The sequence below is a fragment of the Solea senegalensis genome, linkage group LG21 (genome assembly GCF_019176455.1).
Source record: "Solea senegalensis isolate Sse05_10M linkage group LG21, IFAPA_SoseM_1, whole genome shotgun sequence".
In the NCBI taxonomy this organism is placed as follows: domain Eukaryota; kingdom Metazoa; phylum Chordata; class Actinopteri; order Pleuronectiformes; family Soleidae; genus Solea; species Solea senegalensis.
The window spans coordinates 9,400,571-9,423,154 of NC_058040.1; the positions used below are offsets into that span (position 1 = coordinate 9,400,571).

Below are 22,584 nucleotides of genomic sequence, written 5' to 3' on the forward strand. Positions count from 1 at the left end.
ACACAAGTAGAGCAAGAATTACTATTTTTTTAACAGGAGGGGGATTACATTTTGTTTAAATCTAAATAAAATGGGTTATATTTGAGATTCCATTCTCCCTTAATTCGCCTTCTGGTTAGAAGGTTGCATAAACTGCATGAATTTGCATTAAACATCGGTGTGACTTAACGGGATCCTAAAGGCATTTCGCTTCACTGTCCCATTCAGATGGTTGTTTTTAATCCTTTTTATTTGTGTCCCAAAGAGACACTGATTTCCAATGCAGTGGTTGATTGGCAGGTATAGGTTTCAACAGAAGCACTTGAGTCTCCTTGTGGGGAAAAGGAACAAATGTTGAATATCAGGATTTAACACCTACACTCAACACATAAACATACTGTATCTTTGACTCATACCCAAGTTAGTGACCCACTTTACCTATTCTGACACAAATGACCTGAGGTTTGGTAAAAGAAACTGTACAAAAGTGTTTACATGCCATGGTGGTTTAACTCTCTATATGTTCATCTGTATTATATCATAAATTTCAAAAGGAATATTGGATTTTGTAAAAAAAAAAAAAATTGAATGATTTGAATGCTGATATTCAAATCTTCAGTAAGACTTTGAATCGTCAAAATGGTTTGAAAATCACTAGCCAGTGAATTATGGTATTGAGGTTTGTTTTTCGCCAACAGCTGAAGACGATGGGCGTGCAGACAGACACACATTAATAGTTTCATAAATGTTTATTGCACTCAGATATTCAACAATACAAACATTAAGTTGATTATACAGAGACATCTGTAATGTGTTCAACACATTATAAAATTCACAGCCTCCAAAGGGACAGAACACCTGGATAGGACATTGTGTGTTTGGTTCACGAACAACTGTGTGTTTTCTCAAATGAGTGGGCTATGAAACGTCTGCTTGAATCAAAACAAAGCCACATGATGTGACACACTATGGTAATGAACACGATGACAAAAGGACACTTTATTTTTTCTCTATTTCTCTAAGTCTTAATGTTCCCTAGTAATGTCTACTTCTGTTACCACATGAATTAAATGTAAGCACTGAAAACAAAACAAAAAAACTTTGATGGCAAGGGCGACAGACGTCCAAGACTATGAGACTCCACTTAAAAAATCCAAATTTTCCGTGGAAATATTACTGTGCTTTTATGATACACTTTCATTCTCAGTTAAATAGATTTCAACATTACTGTTTAATAGGGCAGGTGAAATTAGTATTATTAAGGCTGCAACTGTCAGTATGGAATATGCTCTTATGAGCACGTGTTGACAGGGAGAAAAACATTTTTTAAAGCAGGACACAGATTGTTACGTACGTTGTTAGTGCATGGGTTTCAACTATTAACTTGATAACACATATTTAAGCCACTAAATGATTTAAGGTTTCTTTTACTGTTGTTTTTATCTGACAGCATCATCTTCCTAGTGCTCCTTATCAACTCAAAAAAATTCCAATTCAAAATTCAATTATTCTACATGATAAAACACAAAAATGCGTTCGGACAGTGCAGGACACTGTATATGGCTGTTGTCTTTAAAACATCACTCTTGAAAACCGAGGTTGCAGTTGTCTCATACTGAATCAAAACCTGAGGGAGACGCAGCAACACAAAACCTCAAGAGTGACAACGCCATGTTGTCTGCTAGAGTTTCCGCCAATGTGAGGAAAACAGTGGCATAGTAAGAGTTCTCAGAAATAAACTGTGGTTTTGAATAAAGTTTGTAAACATTATTCAAGGTGCGCATGTCCGCTGTATCCATGTGTTTAAAGTGATCTTGGTGTTTTGAGTTATTTAGTGGTGGTTGCACTGGCAAGGCAACAAAATTAATGTGAAGACAACTGTATAATGAAGTTGAGCCCATATAGGCAAACAATCCAAGGGACCACGCCTTGCATATTTAAGGACCTTGCAAGTTACAAATGGCACCTGGGACCACAGAACTTTACTCTGTTATTAGTGACAGTTGGAGCAAAACATCTAGACATTGACCTAAATGGTACCAGGTTTACTGAGGATAGATTTAAGTAGTACCAGGTGGTGAACAGGACAAGAGACTAAAGTGTCCATAAGAATGCGTAAAACTGCTCAGCACTATTATAAATACTGCAAGTTTAACAGAGCAAGACGAAGGGGATGTATACCGTAGGCCTGCAACAGAGGAAAGATGTGCAGGTGAAACAGGATCAGGTTGCGGATGGTCACAACAGGCTTTGTAGATGAGACAGTAGATATTAGCAACCTCTGCTCTGAAAATGCCAAGCTGATGCACTGCTTCCGTTTTGTATCCAGCTACTGAGGTTGTGGCTGATGTACACAGGGTGACTACAAAAACTGTTAATAAGCACCAGAACGAAACAAATTATAATCATAACAATGCAGTTTACAAATTAATTATCGGTAGCCTTAAATTAGATTTCCTGCACTTAGAGATAAAAGTAGACCAATTTAAAACATGATGTAAATGTGTATACCCACTAAAACCCCTGTAAATTACACATTAATATTGCCCAGAATTACTCAGCTTTCCTACACAGGACATGTTATTTTTATCGTTCAGCACTATTTCCAGTAGGTTACTCAATATTCCCTGAATGTTAAAGAATGCAATTAACTGAACACTGCCAGCTGCATTCAGCAACATCGTTACTCTGTGCTACTAAAACCAAGGAAACAGTGATGTGTCAATAATAAAGTGCTTCACAGGCCGAAAGCCTTGGTATGCTTTATTCCATAAATACACATTTATGTTTAGCTCCTCTTCTTCTCATTTGTAAGTTGTAAAGCTGAACATCAGTGAAAGCCATGCATCAGAGAGTTGGGGTGAATTCTGGATACACAGCAGCCAATAAGACAAGAGAAAAGAAATGATCCATACTTTGTGCCTACATTAGTTTTGACAATGATGGCCAGTTTATCTTTGTTTAAATGTGTCAAGTTTGTCATTATTCTTCTACATAAACATCGCTGCAAAGTCTACTTCGGTGTTGAGATCCATTCAAACAACTACGTAAAAGGCAACAACTATGTAAGTAGTTGATTTTCACTCATTAAAATCCAGAGGCCTTGAAACTTAACCGAACCAACTAGAACATCCATTTACAGTTATACCCCAAATGAAAGCTGGAGTTTGGCTGTGTTTGGACCACAGCCAAACTTCAGTGACAGATAATAGTGTGTGTGATTTCAACAATTTTCAGACTCCCCTATACACCTACGAACACATACCTACTAAACCTCTTATTCACCAGTGCAGTTATCTAAGAAATGGAAGAATGCCTCCTCTGAATGTAAGAGAACACTTTGATACAGTGGTCCCAACAATCCAGCACCAACAGCTGTCCTTTCTGGGTGGTGGCCACTCCCACAGGGCAGGTCAGCCCATCCTGGATGAGAATTTTGAATCCACCCTCTTTGGGAAATTGGAGAATTTCTCTCCTGCCACTGTCTGTTACCAGCAAATCTCCATTGGCATCCACACACATGCCAGTGATACAGCGGAAGTCCTCTGCCTCTGAGAAGAAATGGCTGAGCTGCTTGCCCAGCTGGCCATCAGTACCCACTGAACCAATGGAGAAGCCACCCTCCAGGTGGGGCTCATTGTGACGTTTTTCAAAGTTCAGTGCCAGCCCCTGGGTGAAGTAAACAGTTCCAGCTGCATCGCATGTCACAAACTTTGGCCGGACAGCAGAGCACAGTCTGCTGTAGCTCACCACGCCCGCACTGCGGTCCACTGCTAAACACCATAACTTACCACCTTCCACATCTGACACCACAAACTGGCCTGATGGCATGGCAGTAATACCCCAGGGTTTAATCAGTTGGTTCTTGTGACAAGCCACACAGTGTCCATCCATTGTGTAGACTTTAACAGAGTTATCATAGTTATCAGTGACCCCAATCAGACCTTGATTAGTGACAGCAATGGACAGGGGGATAAGATTAGGCAAGTCAGCCCCAAGGAAGCTCAGGACAAAGTTGTCAATGCTACTGGCATTGCGGCGAATTTCACGATGGAAGCCTTTGCGATTAAAGATCTGGACACGGTAGTTTCCACGGTCGGCCACTAGCACCTCACCTTGTGATGTTACACAGATGCTGACAGGTAAATTAAACATACCAGGTAGAGTTCCCTTACAGCCCATCTTCTTCAAATACTGGCAGACTGGGGGCCCTGCACTTGCCCCGGTTCCTCTTGGTGATCCCCCAGCTGCATCCAAGGACTTTGACTTGAAGCTGCCTGGTGAACCATATATGGCCTCCTCTACAACTGCAGTCATGTCAATATCTCGGTAAATATCCACTGGAGCCTCCATTGCTCCACTGGTGGCCCCTGCTGCCCCAGCTACACCCTCTACATCACCCTCAAGTCCAATCTCTAACCCACTCTCCTCATCGTCTGTATTGACAGTATAAGTATTTGTGGCCAAGTGGCCCACTTGTAAGGGCTTGGAGTGCTCTGCTTGGACTAGTTCTGGCTCTTGCAACTGAAACGTGGTGGGCAAGCTGCTCCTCAGATCCAGATCCTCATCGTCGCTGCCTCCACCATCGTCCTTAAGTAAGGCAATATCACTCTGCCTCACCCTCATTGTGAGATAATCATAGCGTGATACCACCTTTACCTCTGCAATGTTAAGAAGATATGTTTGCTCCTCCAGGACCTGCCCATTGAGTTTCTCTACTTCTGACATGGAAGCAGTGAATGTCCTTCGAGCCCTACTGAGCTCCTCTTGATAACATAGTTCAGCAGTAGTGTAGTCCTGCTGCACTGCACGGTATTTTAATCTCAAAGCCTTGGAGATGCTTTCAACAGATGTCTTCTTCTTCTGAATTTCACCCATTATGTTGCGCAATGCAGACATCTTGCCACCCAGTTCTTTACGACGCTGTTCAGCAGCCACCCTTATCGGTTGAACTGTATGGCCTTCTTGGAGGTGGCCCTCCCCTTTACAGAACTCACAGAGGACTGTGCCACAGTCATGGCAGTACTGTCGTGGCAGACGATTGCAGCAGGCCTTGCACATGAGGGCAGCAGCAGCAGCACTGCAGGATATAGTACAATCAAGGATTTTCAGCACAGTGAGATTATCAGCCAGCTGAGAGATACTGCTCATGCGGGAGACTTTGCTACAGAAGGGGCAGCGAACACCGTTGATTGTATTAGCCAACAGCTTCTCCAGACATTGTCGGCACACTGTGTGACCACACTGCAGGAGTTTCGGTCTCATTTGTTCCTGATTGTAGGTCTCGAGGCAGATTGGACATTCAAGTACCTCCCTCATTAGATCTGGGTCCAGTGGAAAACATGGTGATGCCATCATGATTCTAAGAAAACACACAAAAAAAGAAATTAAACACTGGTAGATTAAACTATTCTGTGAATTAAATTAAATAATCTTAAATTTAAGATCAGAGTGCAATAAACAAGGACACTCACTCCTGTCTCTCCTAAGCGTGTCAGGGAACTACGATTTCCTCTTAATACCAGAGGGAATAAGCACTTTCACAACTTTAATTTAAAGCATTTATATACTTATATTAGCATGCCTGAGTTTATTTATTTATATAACACTGAATACAACAGTACTTACAGTAAGAAGGTTGCCTTTTTCTTTTCATATTCATAAATACTGCCACAAATCCAAGTTTGCAGCATTAATTGCTAGTCAAACTAATATTTGTCCAGCTACTACTAGCATTGCAAGCTAACCCTTATCTATTTGTATGTATTTCTATTTGTGGTCATGTAGCCAACATAAATACATGGCGAAGGTGACTTATTGCTTAAATTCACCACCACACAATACACTTGTCTCTCCAACGTCATAGAGCATGTTGTGTGTTGTTGCTACAACACTGTGTTTCTGTAACTGACACCATCGTTCAAGACATTGCTAATGGCTAACACTACGATGAGCAAACTAACGAGTGTGTGCATATACATCTGTTTACACTACGCTCCCATTATGCCGAAGATTAGACCCTCGAGTCATAACCTAAACACGAGTCATAAATATTTCTCTAAATTTAGATTAATACACCAGAGGCCTCTTTATAGCACAGACAACGCGACCGCTTATCCTCATATACAGCGCGACAAAGTTATCAGCATGACATGACAGCTTTGGAGGCACGTGCATTAAAAATCCAAGATAATCCGACAAATCGCACTGCGTTTTTTATTACCTTTCTCTTCTAAGTGAGCTGCTTGAAAGTACAGAGGTTGTGATGGGCGTTCTGTGTTTGCTACTGCAGCTGCTAGTGTGGGAGACAGACTGCAGTGTTGACGACGTCGCGTACGCGGAGCCGTTGTGTGACGTAATACGCACGGGCCTGAGCGTGGCTTTGATTGGCTGCTGTGGCGGCGTGGTGCTGTGTCATCCACCGTGGTCCTGATGCAGTTCATAGACACAGGGGTTTGCAGAAGTCAAAAGGCACATATCAAAGTATAGCTCTATGCCTTTTAAACGGAAATGAAGAAAAAAGAAATAAAAGGAAAACAGTCTGTCTTCTGTGATTAAAGTCAGATTTCTGACTTTAATCATAGAAGTCACAATTCTGGCTTTTAAATTTCCCCTAATCCTCTTCTGTACATTCATGTTTTATTTGTCAAATTGACTCAGAAAACCTTTACTAGACCTACTGAAATGGTGCATTTAATGTATATTATACATAAAGGCATTAAATGTACCAACAACAGTACACTAACTTCTTTGTGTTATTTTTGAGTAATTGGCAGCCTTACTGCATCCCATTTTGTTACTTTAGTTAAGATTTAGTTTAAATACTAATGTAGGAAGCTATCAACCAGTCATCTACAGTTTGGAACCTCAAAGGAATAGATCCGAGAGAGGCTTGGTGTAACTCTTTTCAAAGTGTATCTGTAAATCTTTCCCAAGAAAAAAAAAAATCAAGCATGTAAAATATGTTTACTTGAGTGAGCTTTAACTCTATAATACTAGTTATAGGTTACAACTGCATTGGATATCACCAAGATGATGAGAAAGTAATTCACATTTTCAAACAAGGCAGTAAGTGCAAAGAACTACCACTAGATGTCAGTATAGGACAAGTCTTCTAGAACAGTGGCCACCAACTCTTTTCCTAAGAAACCCATATTTTGGAATTATTGTATTCATTGAGAAGGATCCTCATTTTGGGTCCAAGACAATCTCAATAGCTGTCTGGTTTTTATTTAATATAATAATTAACATTGTGTAATAACACATAGTAACACTATGATGTGCCTAATCCTATAGAATGATTATTGCAGAATAATGTTCTTTATTAATTGAAAAATGTATGGTATGGTTCAGCTTACACTCACCATAGGCTACACATCTCAATATTATATTCTGTACAAGGATTATATTTAAAAGGACTTTGGAAAATCAATTAGGAGCCTTATTTAGACATAACAAGGGTCTGTTAAATTCACAAGTCTATGCTACATCTAGCAGTTCCCGCTGTTTTGATAAAGCAACAATGCCATGAGCAACCATATTCAACAGCATCTGTATAAAACTTCTATGGAAGATATCTGACACCTTGTTATTGTTGCCCGGGCAACATAACCCTTGTCAGAGGGGATGTCTCCCTGATGAGTAATTATACTGCAACCAGTCTACAAAGACATTTTAATTAACAAAGGCGGCACAAGATCAATGGCAAGGAAATTCACTCCATTCATCTCCTCCCTGTGCCTGATGACAGGCAAGTGTTGCATAAATATCACATTCATTCCACATAGCAAAGAGCTGTCATAGTTTACAAAGCAACAAAATGACGGGCCACTCCTTTAACTGACCAAAAATACATGTGGTCCTGTTTAATGTGTCCTCGTGAAGGGTGTCACCATTGGTTCGATTTCAAAAAAACTGTGCGTTGCGTAAACGCAGAAAGACAAACAGACAAAGTACACAAAGGGCATTACATCAAGCAGTTTATGATACCAGTCTCAAAATGTGATTTACAGTCCAAACCATTGAAATATGAGGAAGAAATCCAAAAAAAAACAAATTCATTAATAGACAAAACACACTTGTGAAGTGAACTCGCATGACCTCTGTTGCACTTCACTCTCTGTGAATCACAACTCTCTCATGAAACGCAATTGATAACTTACACTAGATGCAAACATGTGTATTGTGAATTAAAGAGGGAGCGCTGAATTAAAGAGTGAATTAGTCTGACCAGCCACAACCAAACTGACCTACAGGGCTTTATTGTGAGAGCTGGGTGACAACAGCCCTTTTCTGTGTCTGTGTTGCCTCAAGAAGTGCATGTAATTGGGCTCTTGGGCCACCCCTTGAGCCTGTTTACATACTGTTGAACATTAAGTTACCACCCACCCTTTCGACTGTGTGCTAGCATCTTACAGATGCACAAAGGGTGTGTGCCATAAAGACATACCCAAGAATATGTATACAACCCTCATACAGACATACGCAGATATATTCAAATTCAGGACACAAGGGTCATGCCAGAGTTTTTTTTTTTCCTTAATATGTGCAAGTTCCGTTGACCTGAGGTGCACGTTACATTTCATAATTACATAACAGTTCAAAGCCCCAGTGTGTAACTACTGTTGCCAAAACACTGCTGGTGTTGCGACCCCCCCAGACTTACCCCATGCCTCAGGTCAGAGCTTTCTGAAAGGATGACTTTAAGGCCATAATATCCCATCATTCTCTCTCAACATTCCTTTTGGTATCTCACTACCTCACTCATTTAATTTAAAAAATTAACATTTAATTGCACAGTTTGTCTGGAATTACCATTGCAAATATCTGCAATGTCATTCTTACTAGTCAAAACGTATGGATATCTTCAATTCAGGTTTTGCTAGTCAGAATGACGTCCCTTTTGCCATTCATGTGTTATATACATGTATATACATGTTATACATTATAGATATCTACAATTCAGTTGTAGATATACGTATCTGTAATTCCATTTTCAGATATCTACAGACAGATATGTCACAATTCATGTTCGGGATATCTACAACTTCATTCTGACTATCTGAAACTTAATTCAAGATATCTAAAAAAAAAAGGACACTGTAGATGTCTTCAATTTGAGGATAATTAAATATATCTTGAACTTGAATTATGATTAGTCATAATGACGTTTTGGATATCTGCAACTGAATTGTAGATGTAGTGACAAACCCCACACACGATAGGCAAAAGTGACGTCATTCTGACTAGTAAAAACTAAATAGCAGATATCTATAACTGTAGATTTGACGAGTAAAAATGACGTTGCAGATATCAGTAGTTAATATCCCGTCTACCTATTAAATGTTAAAATGGCTTGCCATACACTTGTGTTTCACAGAACTGGGGATCCCTTATCCTGAAGTTCGCTGCCGTGTCACTTTATTAGCGTAGCTGCTATTCTTCCACCTTCCCTCCATCAGCTGTGATGTAAAAAATATGCATCGCTCTGTGTCACCACAGACACGAACACGGAAGGAGTTGTGTGAAGCTTTATCAGCCCTGTGTGAACTCAGTGGTCAGTGGTTTGAATGTGACTCGTTTAAAATGACATACATATTATTAGATTTGTCACATAAATATGTTGACTACCTCCAGCCATTTTTAATGCGTGCTCGTAAATTGTTGCTTTTACTTGGTCGTTCAGTCTGTTCAGTTAGTTTTGTATTTTTTTGTGAGTCTTCTTTCCTTTCATCCATTACAGTTGTCTTGTCATTTTAAACAGAATCTGGGACCCATTATGAATTTAAAATATACTTTAAATGTGCTTGTTTGTGTGATGTAACTTAACCAATATTAAATAGATAATAGCCCAACTAAAAGTTCATATACAGTATATATGTATATTGATCTAATCATTATGAAGGGAAACACACCACCAAGTTGACTCTCTCTGCAAAGCATGTTTGTATAACAGCTTATTTCTAACCATCAGTCAAGCTGATGGCTAAAGACATAACAGGGGAAAAGATTATATCTACGACACAGTATCCAGTATCTCTGTCGGAGTTTTTTTCTTAGATCAAAGATTTTTATTTGTGTCACATAGAGACTTGTTTTTAAATCAGTCGCACAGAGACGTTCTACCTCAGTGCTCTTGTCTCGTGCTATTTTTCATATCAGAACAAAGTGCAAAAGAAATGCGAGCAACGGTACTTGTACTTTACAGTGTTCATTGTGTGTATAGATTTAGAACGTCTTTGTCCTTTGTGATTTATTTTGTCTATTATCTCTCTGCTGACTCCGAGAGCCTGCACAAAAAAAATCATTTTCACTTTCACTGTCTCCGGATATTCAAATGGAATCTTGTTGTGCGTTAGCTTGCAAATATGGTTTCTCCACATTTCATAGCACTCACTGCTAAGGCCTCTGTGCTCCAAATAAGCCAATAATTCCACCTTTAAAACACTTTGTTACCACCTGTATTCTTGTAATGCAAACAGAAAGAAAAACACGTCTGCCTCCTCTTGCTGCATGGTGTGTTGCTTTCTCACTGAAAGAGGAAATGATGACAGTGAATCCCCCAAACTCCAGTGAGAACATCAAACAGTGCTAATTGACACTCAGGAGAAGGACCCAGTGGCACCCCTCCCTCCCACCACCTGCAATTTATCCTTTGTCTATGAAAGCTGGTGACACTAAGGGATTACTTGTTGTGTTTTCTTCTTTACCTTGGTAGCAAGTAAATACCATTTTTGCCCAAATACCACATCTTTCCTCTCCTGTTTACCCCCCTCTAGAGGCAACAGACCAAGGGATTGGAGGCGGCGGGCGGCGAGAGCTTAAGTCTGTAACGTTCATCAGCTACCTGTCTGCACTGCAGAAAAGCCAGCTTTTGTCTGATGACATGGTAAATGGGGTGGAGATCCGCTGTGAGGAGAAGGGAAGTTGCCCAACTGGCTGCCACCTGTGCCATCACCAGGCCATGGTGTCAGGAAGAGGCCGCAGTGGTAATGGCAAAGGCGGAGAGCAGCCTTCCCCCATTCCTGTGCTGCTGGAAGTCAGCCGTGTGGTGCCCCTCTATAGTCTGGTCCAAGACAACGTCACCAAAGAGGTGAGAAAGTGATCTCTCTCTCTCTCTCTCTCTCTCTCTCTCTCTCTCTCTCTCTCTCTCCCTCTGTGTGTGTGTGTGTGTGTGTGTGTGTGTGTGTCATAATACTAACCTTGTCAGGACTAGTAGTCCTCAAATAGAGTCCAAAACCTAGACCTAATGAGGCAGATAGAACCTGATTTCTGAGAAACTGGTTAAGTTTAGGGCTATGGTTTGAATTGTGGTTAAGGTAAGGTTAGGGTTAGGGTTGGGTATAGTGCCTTGTTTGGGCCATCCAAATGAATGTAAGCAAATGCAGTGTCCTAAGAAGAATAGCTGCACAAACCTGTGTGTGCATGTGTAGATATTGGAGGCAGGAAAAGGGGACCTTATATATGAAGAATAGGTTGAGATGTGATACATTTACATACAATGAGCTATCATCCCCTCTATCATTGCAATATTGCATTACATATATTGTTTGACATGATTGAAATTGTCTTAAATTGTCGTTGTGCACCTTCAACCGTATTCCTTTCAAAGACTCGTCGCAGAGAAATTCTTACCTCATGCCTTGTGGTGGTGGCAGTTTATTCCTTTTCATGGCATGTGTGTCCATAGAGTCATCGAGGTGATGCAGTTGTAACAATTCACCTCAAGGTGGCATGAGTTGGTTAACTGTGGGCACTAGAAATGCACACTGTAATACAGAGGACATAAAAAAGATGACATCATGGTTCTCTCCTCTTGTGGGGAAATCAATGTGTGAGATATATGTGTGTGTTTGTGTTTCGAAGCAACCATGCACATATCATATGTGTATGGTTCATTAATATGAGCTTAATGAACATGTGTTGTGTTAATGATTCATCCTGTGTGTGATGTCTGTGGATCTATTTGCAGTGAAAGTTAATCACATCGGATTTCTTTTACTATTTAAGGGGCTTCACTTTCACCGTGTTTTGCTCTGTTTTGGATTTCATCCTGTTTTGATATTGCCTTGTAACCTAACATCCATTGCACGTCTCCTCCATGCATGTGTACGCCAACACAGAGCTGGATGCAGGTGACTCACACCCAACACACACACACACATATGCACGCGCCATGGGGAGCAGACTGGTTCACTCTCCCCAATCAAGCATCTAATTACCTTACCTTCTATAATTACTGCAGGCTACAATAACAAATAACAGAGGCAAAAACACTGCAAGTATGCAATTATGTCCCTCTCTCATTCTACATATATATATATATATATATACATATATGTATATATATATATATATATATATATATATATATATATATATATATATATATATATATAAGACCACACCTCCAAAGAATTGAAGGCACAAAGAAGGGGTAGACTGCAGTCGATTGCTCTGGCAAGCCCCTCTGAGGAAGCTTGAGGCAGGATTATTAGCTTCTTATTGATGTCATCGACCTCTTGAGAGGGCGGGGAGTCCATCACTCTGCTCCTCTCTTTCTCTTCTCCCTTCCCTCGGCTGCAACTGTCTTTGCTATAGTCTAAAAGGGACATGTGTACAGTATATTAAATTAGAGACACACAATACAGAATGCAACATCCTGCATCTCTACACACAATCGCTCATCGCTTTCTGTGCTTTTGTTCTATCTTTTTTTTTAGTGGCCTCTCCCAGGCTGCGTGACTGTTTGACAGGACATGCCATGGCCCTGCCATATCAATCTTCTCATTATCAAACCAGAGAGGGGCTTTGTTACAACGCAAATTAGCCTTACAGGAAAAGACCATAACCCAAACTGAAAAGAAACATGGAGGACGGATCCAGCCATTACAGATTAGTTACGTGCATGAAAACATGATAAAGTCGGTGCACCTCGTAAAGTATCTCTGGTTCAAACCTTTGCCATATTTTGTACCCACCCATACATTTTAAAAAAATGAAGCCTAAACTCTCGGTCCAATATTCATGATAATCCACATTCTCCGCAGTCAACTGTTGTTATAGGGACTGCTGTATTATTGCAGATGGCAGTGGGTTACCTTTCTAACAATGTAAACAAACTCACCTGTTACAACCTGTAAATGTCACTCTCTCAAAGTACTATAATGCATGCATTGGTTGCAGGTATAGCTACATTTGTCAAAGAGATATAACTAATATGTTTTGCATTTGGATGGAAAGGTTTGCGGTTTACTCCCGCTTTGTCTTGGTATTGAATACTGCCCACGTTGCTCTGTTGTTCTCAGGCTTGGCTAGCTTTAAACCTGGTCTTGACTTGAATTCGACTGGAACCGGTCTTGGATTTGACCTGGACTCGACTAAGGTGGTCTTGCTTACAGGCCTGCTGTGCACGCATAAACATGCACGCACACAGATACTTCCCTGTTTTAATGCCAGAGAAAAATACCTCAGCGCATAAATAAATAAGCTTTCGTCTGTGGAGCTTGCCAGTGGCCCTATGTCCTGTGTGGCTGTGACTGAATTATGGCAAACCTTTCGAACAAATTGGTCGTGAGTCTAATGGGTGAGAATGCTTATATCTTGCCAAGCATCCACTGCCATGCGTTCACCATAACACGGCAGCCACTTATGGGGCCGTGTCTTGTATAGCTTCAGGGGGCCACAGAGGAGCGAAAATGTGCTTGCATCAAACACAGACATTACACAGCAGGACATATTTGCACGACGTAAGAGAAGGTGCTTTTGGTGACCTCCTTGACTTTTACCATTCCCTAGTATTGGAGGAGTAAACATAGCCATAAAAAATAGCACCTATGTAATAAAACAGATTTATATTGACCTTATATGGCCACTATGGCAACACTCACTGTTCTACAGCTGGACACAAATTCAAATTACACCAGCAGTATTACATAACCGTTGTGCTATGTACTGTAGATAATAAATTTAAAGGAAAGTTTCAGAAGTGGCTCTGGCGATCGCTTAATTAGTCTCTATGTGATTTCCTTGTTCTTCTTTGTTGGTTTATGCATCGGGTTTATGTGGACACAGCCATTCTTCTTTGATTGTGATGTAGAGCTTCTGCTGCGAAATACAAAACACATGTCTGTGCAAGCTGCTGTAGAAACATGGTGGCCTCTGTGAAGCAAGGGTCATGGCTGAAGTATAAAAAGCTTCATCTCAGGTTACAAAAACTGAAATGATTGTTCCAAATCTTGGTCCAAACTTCATTTAAGGTTTTGCAATTCCTTCAGGTCAATACTGGCCATCACACAATACTAACGTGCTGCAAGTGTTGTGAAGAAGCTGAAATTTTAACAGTTCTCATCTTTCTATATTAATATAGACTACCATTCTAAATAATGGACTGAATAAAAGAAAGTGTACATACTATTTTGATTGACTTAAAAAAAAGCAAAAAAAAAACATAGACACTTGATGGAAGTTATATGCAAATCATAATATCCCAGTGTTCCCTCTGACATTGCTTTGAAAGCATAACTGAAGGCTAAATTGATTTGTTTTTTAGTTTTGGTTTGTCCTCTTTCTGTGTTGGCTTTGTTATTGTTGGCTTGCGTTGCTGTTTTGCGAGACACAAGTAAGACAGCAGACGAACAGGCCAACTGACATCGCTACAAATGTCAAGTCCTATTAGATTCAAACCTCAGACAGAGTCGGCTCACCTAAAAACAATACCTGCTGTTTGAGGATTCTGCAGTGACATGGCAAACCCCTATCAACCTCTCGGTGAACCAACCCTCCATCTGGCCCCAGTGTCCAATTTCCTGGAAGTACTACTTTTGATAAGGTTCCTAGAAGTGGCCATTGGTTAACACCATTAGCCCTGAGTGATTGGAAGAGCCACATAAACGCATTTGTGCCTGCACACACACGGTTAGGTCTCCATTGATGGTGCCCTGTGTGTGCTGACTTAGACCCTTTACAACCACTGGTGATCGTCTTATAAATCAATACTGCGGGCCAGCTGGCCAGTGTTTTCATGTATTAGCCTCCGAAGACAGACAGTAATATGGTCAGCTTAGACTAGACAAACAGATTAATACATTAAAGAGGTCACAGTGGCCTCCTTTGCCTTCTTGTAAGTCATGACAGGCTTCTATGGAAGTGAAAGGTCCAAATAGTATTTTGGTGCCAGTGAGTCTGCAAGGCCTAAATGACATAAAGGCTTGGAATTCATGACTGGTGTTGTTGCTGATCCTCGGCGGTTATTCACTGATCTTGTCTTCTTTTTCAAAGCAGAGGGGTGATTGTATTTCAGCTCAATTTGTTCAGTATCAATAAGGTCAATTGAGATGGGTTGTGGCATATTTGTGAAAGGAGAGAGCCATGTGTTATTGTCACCATAGGGACACCGATCACTGATGCCTGAGAGAAAAGCTGTCCTGACTGCACAAAAGCTGTCTTACACTGTTACAGTCATTGCTTGGTAGGACCCTCTTTGTCAAAACACTTGCCATTTGATGTGATGCACAGAGCAAGATATCCAACGCAGAATGTACATGGATCTATAGTGTTCTGGGAAATGCATGATCTTTGGTTGATCAATAAAGTATATGATATCTACTAACTACACTGAAAACAGAAGTATCTTCTCCTGGGCCTCCTGTCCTTGGTGTCCCTGGCTCCTTTTCCTTGCATCAGTAGGACATATCACCGTTTTCACCACCAAGCACTTGACATTATTATCATATACTATTTCATCTCCTTGCTTTTAAAGCAAGAAGATCCCCCACCCCTGTGTCCCCACCCAACCCTCAACTCATTTTGTAAACCACAACTAGATTCCCTGTTTACCCAGTGGAGACTGGCTTGCATTACTCTTCAAACATAAACACGGTGGTAATCGCTTTGTCTATTTTTCACATGTGCAGCCATGCAATCAAGCGCACAGACCCATATGGGGTTTTTCGAGGAATCTGGTGCTGGTAAACGAATGGCCGTCCTGTGGTCTTTCTCTCTTTTGCCCCTGGCAGTGGAGGTCTTTTCTCATATTTGCCTAGTCTGCACACATACATAGACCTTGAGCCCAGGTTTTTCTTCTTGTCTTCGCCTGTGGCCTGCTTCCCATCGACAAGAGGTGGCAAGACCCCTGTTGCTGTTGCTTTCTGACGGCATTGAGCCACATGGGTTCGGGCAAAGGGAAGAAAACTGTACAACTTTCGAAGGGTTATTATATGTCCGTGGCTTACAGTGATTGCCTATCCCCCATAATAACTGCTCATTCAGCAGACTAATTGAGAAAGGCTTGTATTGGAGGATAAGCCTTGACTGGTGAAGGTCCCACTGTAAGATGGGGAGCTACAGGAATCTACACTTTAATACCTTTTTTCTGGGCCAACTTCCTTTAGTCTTTCTAGCCTCTTTGCTTATTTTTCTCATTCTTCCCTCCTCTACTGCTAGAGTAATTTTCACTCTCAAGATCCTTTACCTTCCATGAAAGTGAGTGGTACTGGAAGTCAGTTCCCATGAAAGACTATTTAGTCTCTTTTACAGCTAACAATACAGTGTTGTGGAAATGCTAACATCAGCTTCTGAGTGCATACCCTGACTCGTTTTTGGCCAAGCCCTCTGCCTTTCTGGTCAGGACTATGCCCAAAGTCATCTCAAATGTCACATTCACTAATCAGCACGCTGCAGAAATCTCCCTTGGCATTTCTCCAAAGAAATGAAACAACCAACTGTGGAAATCAATCATTAATTGAAGTGTGTTTTCGCATGAGCCCATGGATACCAGCTGCATGTGCGTGGTTGTCTTTAAGATGTGTGTGGTCTCATCTCTTTCTTTTGTTTTAGGATAAGTGGCTGTCATGGTGTATTGGAACAAAGGTGTGGCTACTCTCTCCTTTTTGTTGGATGCCTGTTACCCAGTGAAGGTTTTCCGCACGGTTCCAGTGTCCTATTTTTGTGACCATGATCAAGCACGTCTCCAAACTTGTCTGCGTGAGGCTGCACTACCAACTGGTCAGAGCACATAAATAGCTGAGTACGCCATTGATCCACGGTGTGAGAGGGGGAGCCAGAGGGCTGGCGAACTCCCTTGAACTCACTCTATATCATGGCTGTGGCTTTAGGGAAAGCCCTGACATTATACTTTATTACTTTGACGATTATATTGGCATTTGGCTGCCTTTTAGAGAATGACTGAGCTTCTGCCTTTGATTTTTTTTTCTCTTTCACCCGTTAATGAAGCAGCACAAGGAGATGTTAGGAGATGACATCATCTCCTAACATCTCACTACCCGCCCCCTCCATCGCCTTCACAGACAGATCGACAGCGACGCCGACAGATACGCACCCACTTACACACACGCGCGCGCACACAAAGAGACACATAGAATGGAGGAGGTGGGGAGTGTCACAGCTTTCACACCTCCATCATAAAAGAGTCACAGTGCATCCATGATATCACAGAGTAAGCTTGTCAATATTAGTGAGATGTTCCTGCCTTCTGGTAATTGGGTACGGTGGGTATGAAAAGGTCACTGTGTGTGTGTGTGTGTGTGTGTGTGTGTGTGAGACAGAGAGAGAGAGACTAGCTTTGATTGGGGACTATTTGGATAGCGCTCACTTCCTCAATGGGCTGTTAAAGAAAGGCTGAGATTTGACATGTTGGCACTCATGGTTCTTTTTAGTGTGGCAGGTAAAAGGAAATGAATATGTCATCGGAAAGTCATCATATATATGTGTGTCAGTAGTATGCGTGTGTGCCTGAGTGTATGTGTCTGGATATGGGGGTGAAAGAGGTGAGTCGGCGAGAGATGGGGGTGGGGTAAGCGTCGATGGACGGGGAGTTAATGTTCAAAGAGATAATTGCATTTCTCTCACCTGTTACCCTTTACAGGCCTTCAAAAGCGCCACAATGAGCTCATACTGGTGTGCTGGAAAGGGCGATGTCATTGATAACTGGTGTCGCTGTGACCTGAGTGCCTTCAGCAAAGATGGCCTGCCTAACTGCAGTCCCCTCAGGAAGCCAATGTAAGTGTGAGGTGACACCATGACACCTAGGATGTCATGCACAGCACATGAGGGATTTCATGGATGCATGCACTGATGCACCGCAAGCACACTGCATGTGGACGTGTACACACACACACACATACACAACACACACACACACACACACATCTCTTCTGATGTCTGAGGCACTTGAGGAAGTTGTAGATAAAAGTACAGTCCCCAAAGTTATAATAACTGTCAGTCAGTTCTTACACCCCTCTAAAAAGAACACTCTTCCATTCAAGATGTCCTAATAATACCCGTGAGGGTTCAGTGAGTCACCTAGCTATTGTTGTCCTGAGAACTTTTGAAAAGAAACAGGAAGTTGAGAGTGATACTTCCGAGGATGAGGCTTTAAAGTATTTAAAAGATGCCAAGCATATTTTATTGGTATACTGAGATCCAGGATGGATGCCAGCATATACTGGGCACCAGTGTTCAATAATAATAAAAGCTTAACAAGAATAAAATATAGTGTATCATCCATAAAACATTCTGAGATCCAAAACCTAATGACATTTGCACCCAATGTAATCATTTCTTTGCTAAGGCCCTGCCCATATATCAACTATAATCAAATTTGTACTTTTAAATACTACTCAGTCTCAGAACTTGTGTTTTTAAAGTTGCTGATGTTAGACCAATTCTTCATGCAAACATGTGTCACAATGTCATTGTTGGTAAATGGAGATGATGCCATCGTCCAACTACAAAATGGCATGAACAATAATGTGACTTACTGTACCTGTTGTGATCAGTTGTGACCCATAGACTGGACATTATCTAACATTCAAGTGAATATAATTTTATTAAGATGTCCTAACCTAAATAAATTATTTTATTTTAATGTTAGTGGATCATAAAGGTCCCATTCTGGTTTGTAATGCTAAGATAAATAGATTCCTAATTTTATAGCTTGGGCTTTCCTAATGTGGTTCAGTTCATGTCAGTGTGCCATGTCGAAATTGGCTCAAGATTTGAGTGCTTCGTAACAATACATACTGTTTCCAGAATGTAGAATGAACAATTGTAACTACAATTCAAAAACTATTTGGAAATTGCATTGAGATTTAGCAATGCTTTATCAAAAGTCTTGTTTTTTTGTTTGTTTGTTTTTGCTTTTTTTGCACTTATATTTGAGACTTAGATTATGTCACATAAGTGTTGCACAAGGAGTTACTTTTATGGTCATTTTGTTTGTTTTGTGCATTGTGGTTAAGGAGTGTTGGTCATGCTTTGTGTGGGCTCACGCTGCTGGCACGAACATTGCAGCAGCCAAATCTCTCACTCTGACCAGCAGCAGAGTGTAAGACTTAAAAAAAACAAAACTGCAGCACGTATTCTTATTATTATTATTGTCTATGGTTTTATGAAAGAAGGATAACCTGCCTCACTGTCTCTCTCACACCATTGTCACAGACACAGCTGCAGGGCACACGATATGGAAAAGCTGCTCTTTTATCTCTTTTGATAAATTAGAAAGAGAAAACTGCGCGAGGCAAACTGCTGGAGAACAGGTGGCATTGGAATGTTGTTTTGTTTGAAGATGTTTTTTGCCATCCTGTTGTCCAGTGAGATGTTGGCGCAGATGACTGTTTCTGCTTCAACATAGAAATTACCTCATGGGATGACTACTTTTCCACTCTCGATTCATGTCCATATTTTTGGACATTTGGCGCATGCATGCATGCACACAGTTTAATCTGAAATGTACTGCTTTGCTTGGCTTTAGATCTCATCGGTCATATTGTATGTATCTGACTTCTCTGTGCCTAATGTTTGTCTTGTCCGTATTGATCCATTAGTTTGCGCCTAGCCCCTTATCTGGAGCCCTCAAGCACAATGGTGGCCCTGGAGTGGATGGATGTGGAGCCTCTGATTGGATGCAAGATTTCTGACTATATCATCCAGCACAAACGAGTGGATGACCCCATGGAGGCAGAGGTCTACACAGGTAGAAAAAAACTAAATCTAAAACCTGAGTTAATATAGTCTTTTTACTTTAACTTTTATATCGCTGAATTTCCATGTAAGCGAGCCAGTCTGTCTGTTGGCTTGAAATTCATTTGGAACATTTTCCTCAGTTATTAGATCAAACCTTCCCCTTATTCTGCTCGTATAAGAAGTTAACCAATTACCCAAATTTCTCCATTAAAATGTACTTTTAGGGTATGTTTACACAATTACATTTCTGCATGTAAGCCATTAGTGCACACACACACACAAATACATAATGGGAGCAGCTTTCAGCCGCACAAGGTTGGGGGTTGCTTGCTTTATTTATATACACCTCTGGTGTGGTGTGGATGGAGAGGGATTCACTCATCCCAAGCGCATTCAAACTTGAAAGCTTTCTGCTTCAAGTCCACTCTAACCATACGGTCTCAGCTGACCACTAAGTCCACCGCGCTTTGTTTACTCACCAAATTAAATTAAGTTTACTTTGAGGAGATTAACGGCATTAAAGGCTCTAAATTGCAGAAATGAGTTGAATCCCACGATCACCTCCTGAGTAGCTGAGTTTTGGGCAAAGTTTCTGAAAATTCCCTGTTAATGTTTTGACTGCAAACGTACATTGTTGACCGCGCTGAGAGAAAACAATTATCCAATGATGAGCAGACGGTGAAAGCAGACGGGACAATAAAGTGTCGCGATTACATAAGAGAATATGTTTGAGGAGCAGCGATGAGGACACTATAAATGTGAAAGTTCCGGTTACAATTGTAATTGGGAAATAAGATCAAAGTTTTGGTCTTTGGATACAGAGCAGAGGGAGGCTGAAGATGGGGTAAAAATGACAGGCAAACTTATCAGAAGCTGTAAATGGTTCTGACCAATGTGCTGTGGGGCAAGGTAAGTGGTTATAGTTGCGATGAGTGTCTGGGGTGAATCAGCAGAAGGGTGATAGAACTTTAATAACATTGAAGAAATTAGGTGGTCTGGAGGAAGCTAGCTTTAGTCACTGGGAAGCCTGGACAGGTCATCTATCACCCCTGGGAAGAGAGCTGATGAAGAGTGGGCACCAGCAAGCAAAGGGAGGATACAGATCGCTAGAGACAGGCATGCTGGCAGAGGTGATGTAGGAAGGGGCAGATGGTGTGGGTGAGTCATTCTGCTATGTGCCAGTCACCACTATAAATCATGTCATTATAGACAGTCTAGTATATAGATTAGAAGTAATCACCTTCATCATTTGTCTTCATATTGTCGTCATATTCTCTTAGTGTCTTTTTGCTGTTCAGTCGGTTTTGCTTGATTACACGGTCAACGTTGAATAAACAAGACAAACTAAACTAATTATAAACCATGAGAAGTAACAGGGACAAAAAAGTTTCCCCTGCGAGTTATTGTTCACCCGCTGACCTGTTTTGTCAGACATTTTTCAGGGCAGCTGGTAAAAAATGTCACACAAACAAAAATATCACAGATTATTTAAAAACTGTACTTCTCAGGCAGGAAGTATGCTATTCCATAAACTTTTCCTCTACATTATTGAAAGTTGCGGAAATTTCTGTTCTCCAAAGCTTGAGCCTGCTAATTGTTGGAAGGTATTGCCATGGTCGATTAATAAAATGTAGTAGCCTTTTAAAATGTTGAGATTGTGTTTCCCAGACTCAGCGAAATGAAAAACAGCATCATGGTGGAGAAGTATAACTTTCTCACACTTATTTTGAAATTACTGTATTTGTATTCCCTGTACACACCCTGTACACTGTCTAGGAAAATGGAAAATTGTATAATGAAACCAAAAGCTGTCAACAGAAGTTCAGTTAAACTTTGAGACCAGGCTTACCTATATATATATATATATGTATATATATATATATATATATATATATATATATATATATATATATATATATATATATATATATATATATATATATATACATATATATATATAAATACCTATATAATAAATAGACTTTTATAGACAGACACACACACACACACACATTCCCCTATGGAAGCTGCCAGAGAAACGAGTCGACTGTTGGCAGCTGAGCAGCCTTGATGGAGTAGTTTTGGGATAAAAACTTTGTTCACGGACATCTTGGTGGTTTTCTGGAAACAAGTGGAAACAGCAAGTGTTTCTCCTTCATTTTCCTGTTCTTTTTTTTCTGTAAAACTGTGGGATGATTTGTACCGGTGAGCTTGCAGTCAAGCATGTTCAGGATCAGTTAAAAAAATGCCTTAGCTGGGATATTATTGGAAAAAAACACAAAAAAGGTTATGTTAGTGCATGTCCTCAGACTTTCAGAGTTTTTACGAGTAAACTTTAACAAAACTAAACCCAAAATATAATCTTTTGAATAGAAGTACAACCTGGATTTTTGTGGAGCTGGACATGGACCATTTCAGTTACTCACATCCAATCATGAAAACAAACGTTAGACACAACATACAACAAAAGAATGATTAAACATGATGTGTTGGAGAGATGCAATGTATTACCTACTTCCATTATTGTCAGTATTTAGAGTGGAACCTGCGGGTGAAGGGCTATAGTTGGCTATTGGAGCCGCAGAAGCCAAGGGTTGCATCCGCATTCATCGCCAAGTTGAA

General features: G+C 40.7%; 2 protein-coding genes across 3 annotated transcripts in view; one reads left to right on the forward strand and one right to left on the reverse strand.

The window, feature by feature from the left end:
• The window catches only part of LOC122758175 (astrotactin-2-like), a 170,213-nt gene that overhangs the window by 117,140 nt on the left and 30,489 nt on the right, over positions 1–22,584 (forward strand). For both annotated transcript variants that reach the window (XM_044012144.1, XM_044012146.1), the window contains 3 exons: positions 10,758–11,071; positions 17,864–17,997; positions 19,824–19,972. In XM_044012144.1, coding sequence (XP_043868079.1) covers positions 10,758–11,071; positions 17,864–17,997; positions 19,824–19,972 — 597 coding nt within the window. The remainder of the gene's footprint in view (positions 1–10,757; positions 11,072–17,863; positions 17,998–19,823; positions 19,973–22,584) is intronic.
• trim32 (tripartite motif containing 32) lies at positions 714–6,299 on the reverse strand. The gene is made up of 2 exons (XM_044012147.1): positions 6,203–6,299; positions 714–5,341 (listed from the first exon to the last, which is right to left on the reverse strand). The coding sequence occupies exon 2, from the start codon at positions 5,335–5,337 to the stop codon at positions 3,277–3,279; it is 2,061 nt and encodes a 686-aa protein (XP_043868082.1). The 5' UTR covers positions 5,338–5,341; positions 6,203–6,299; the 3' UTR covers positions 714–3,276.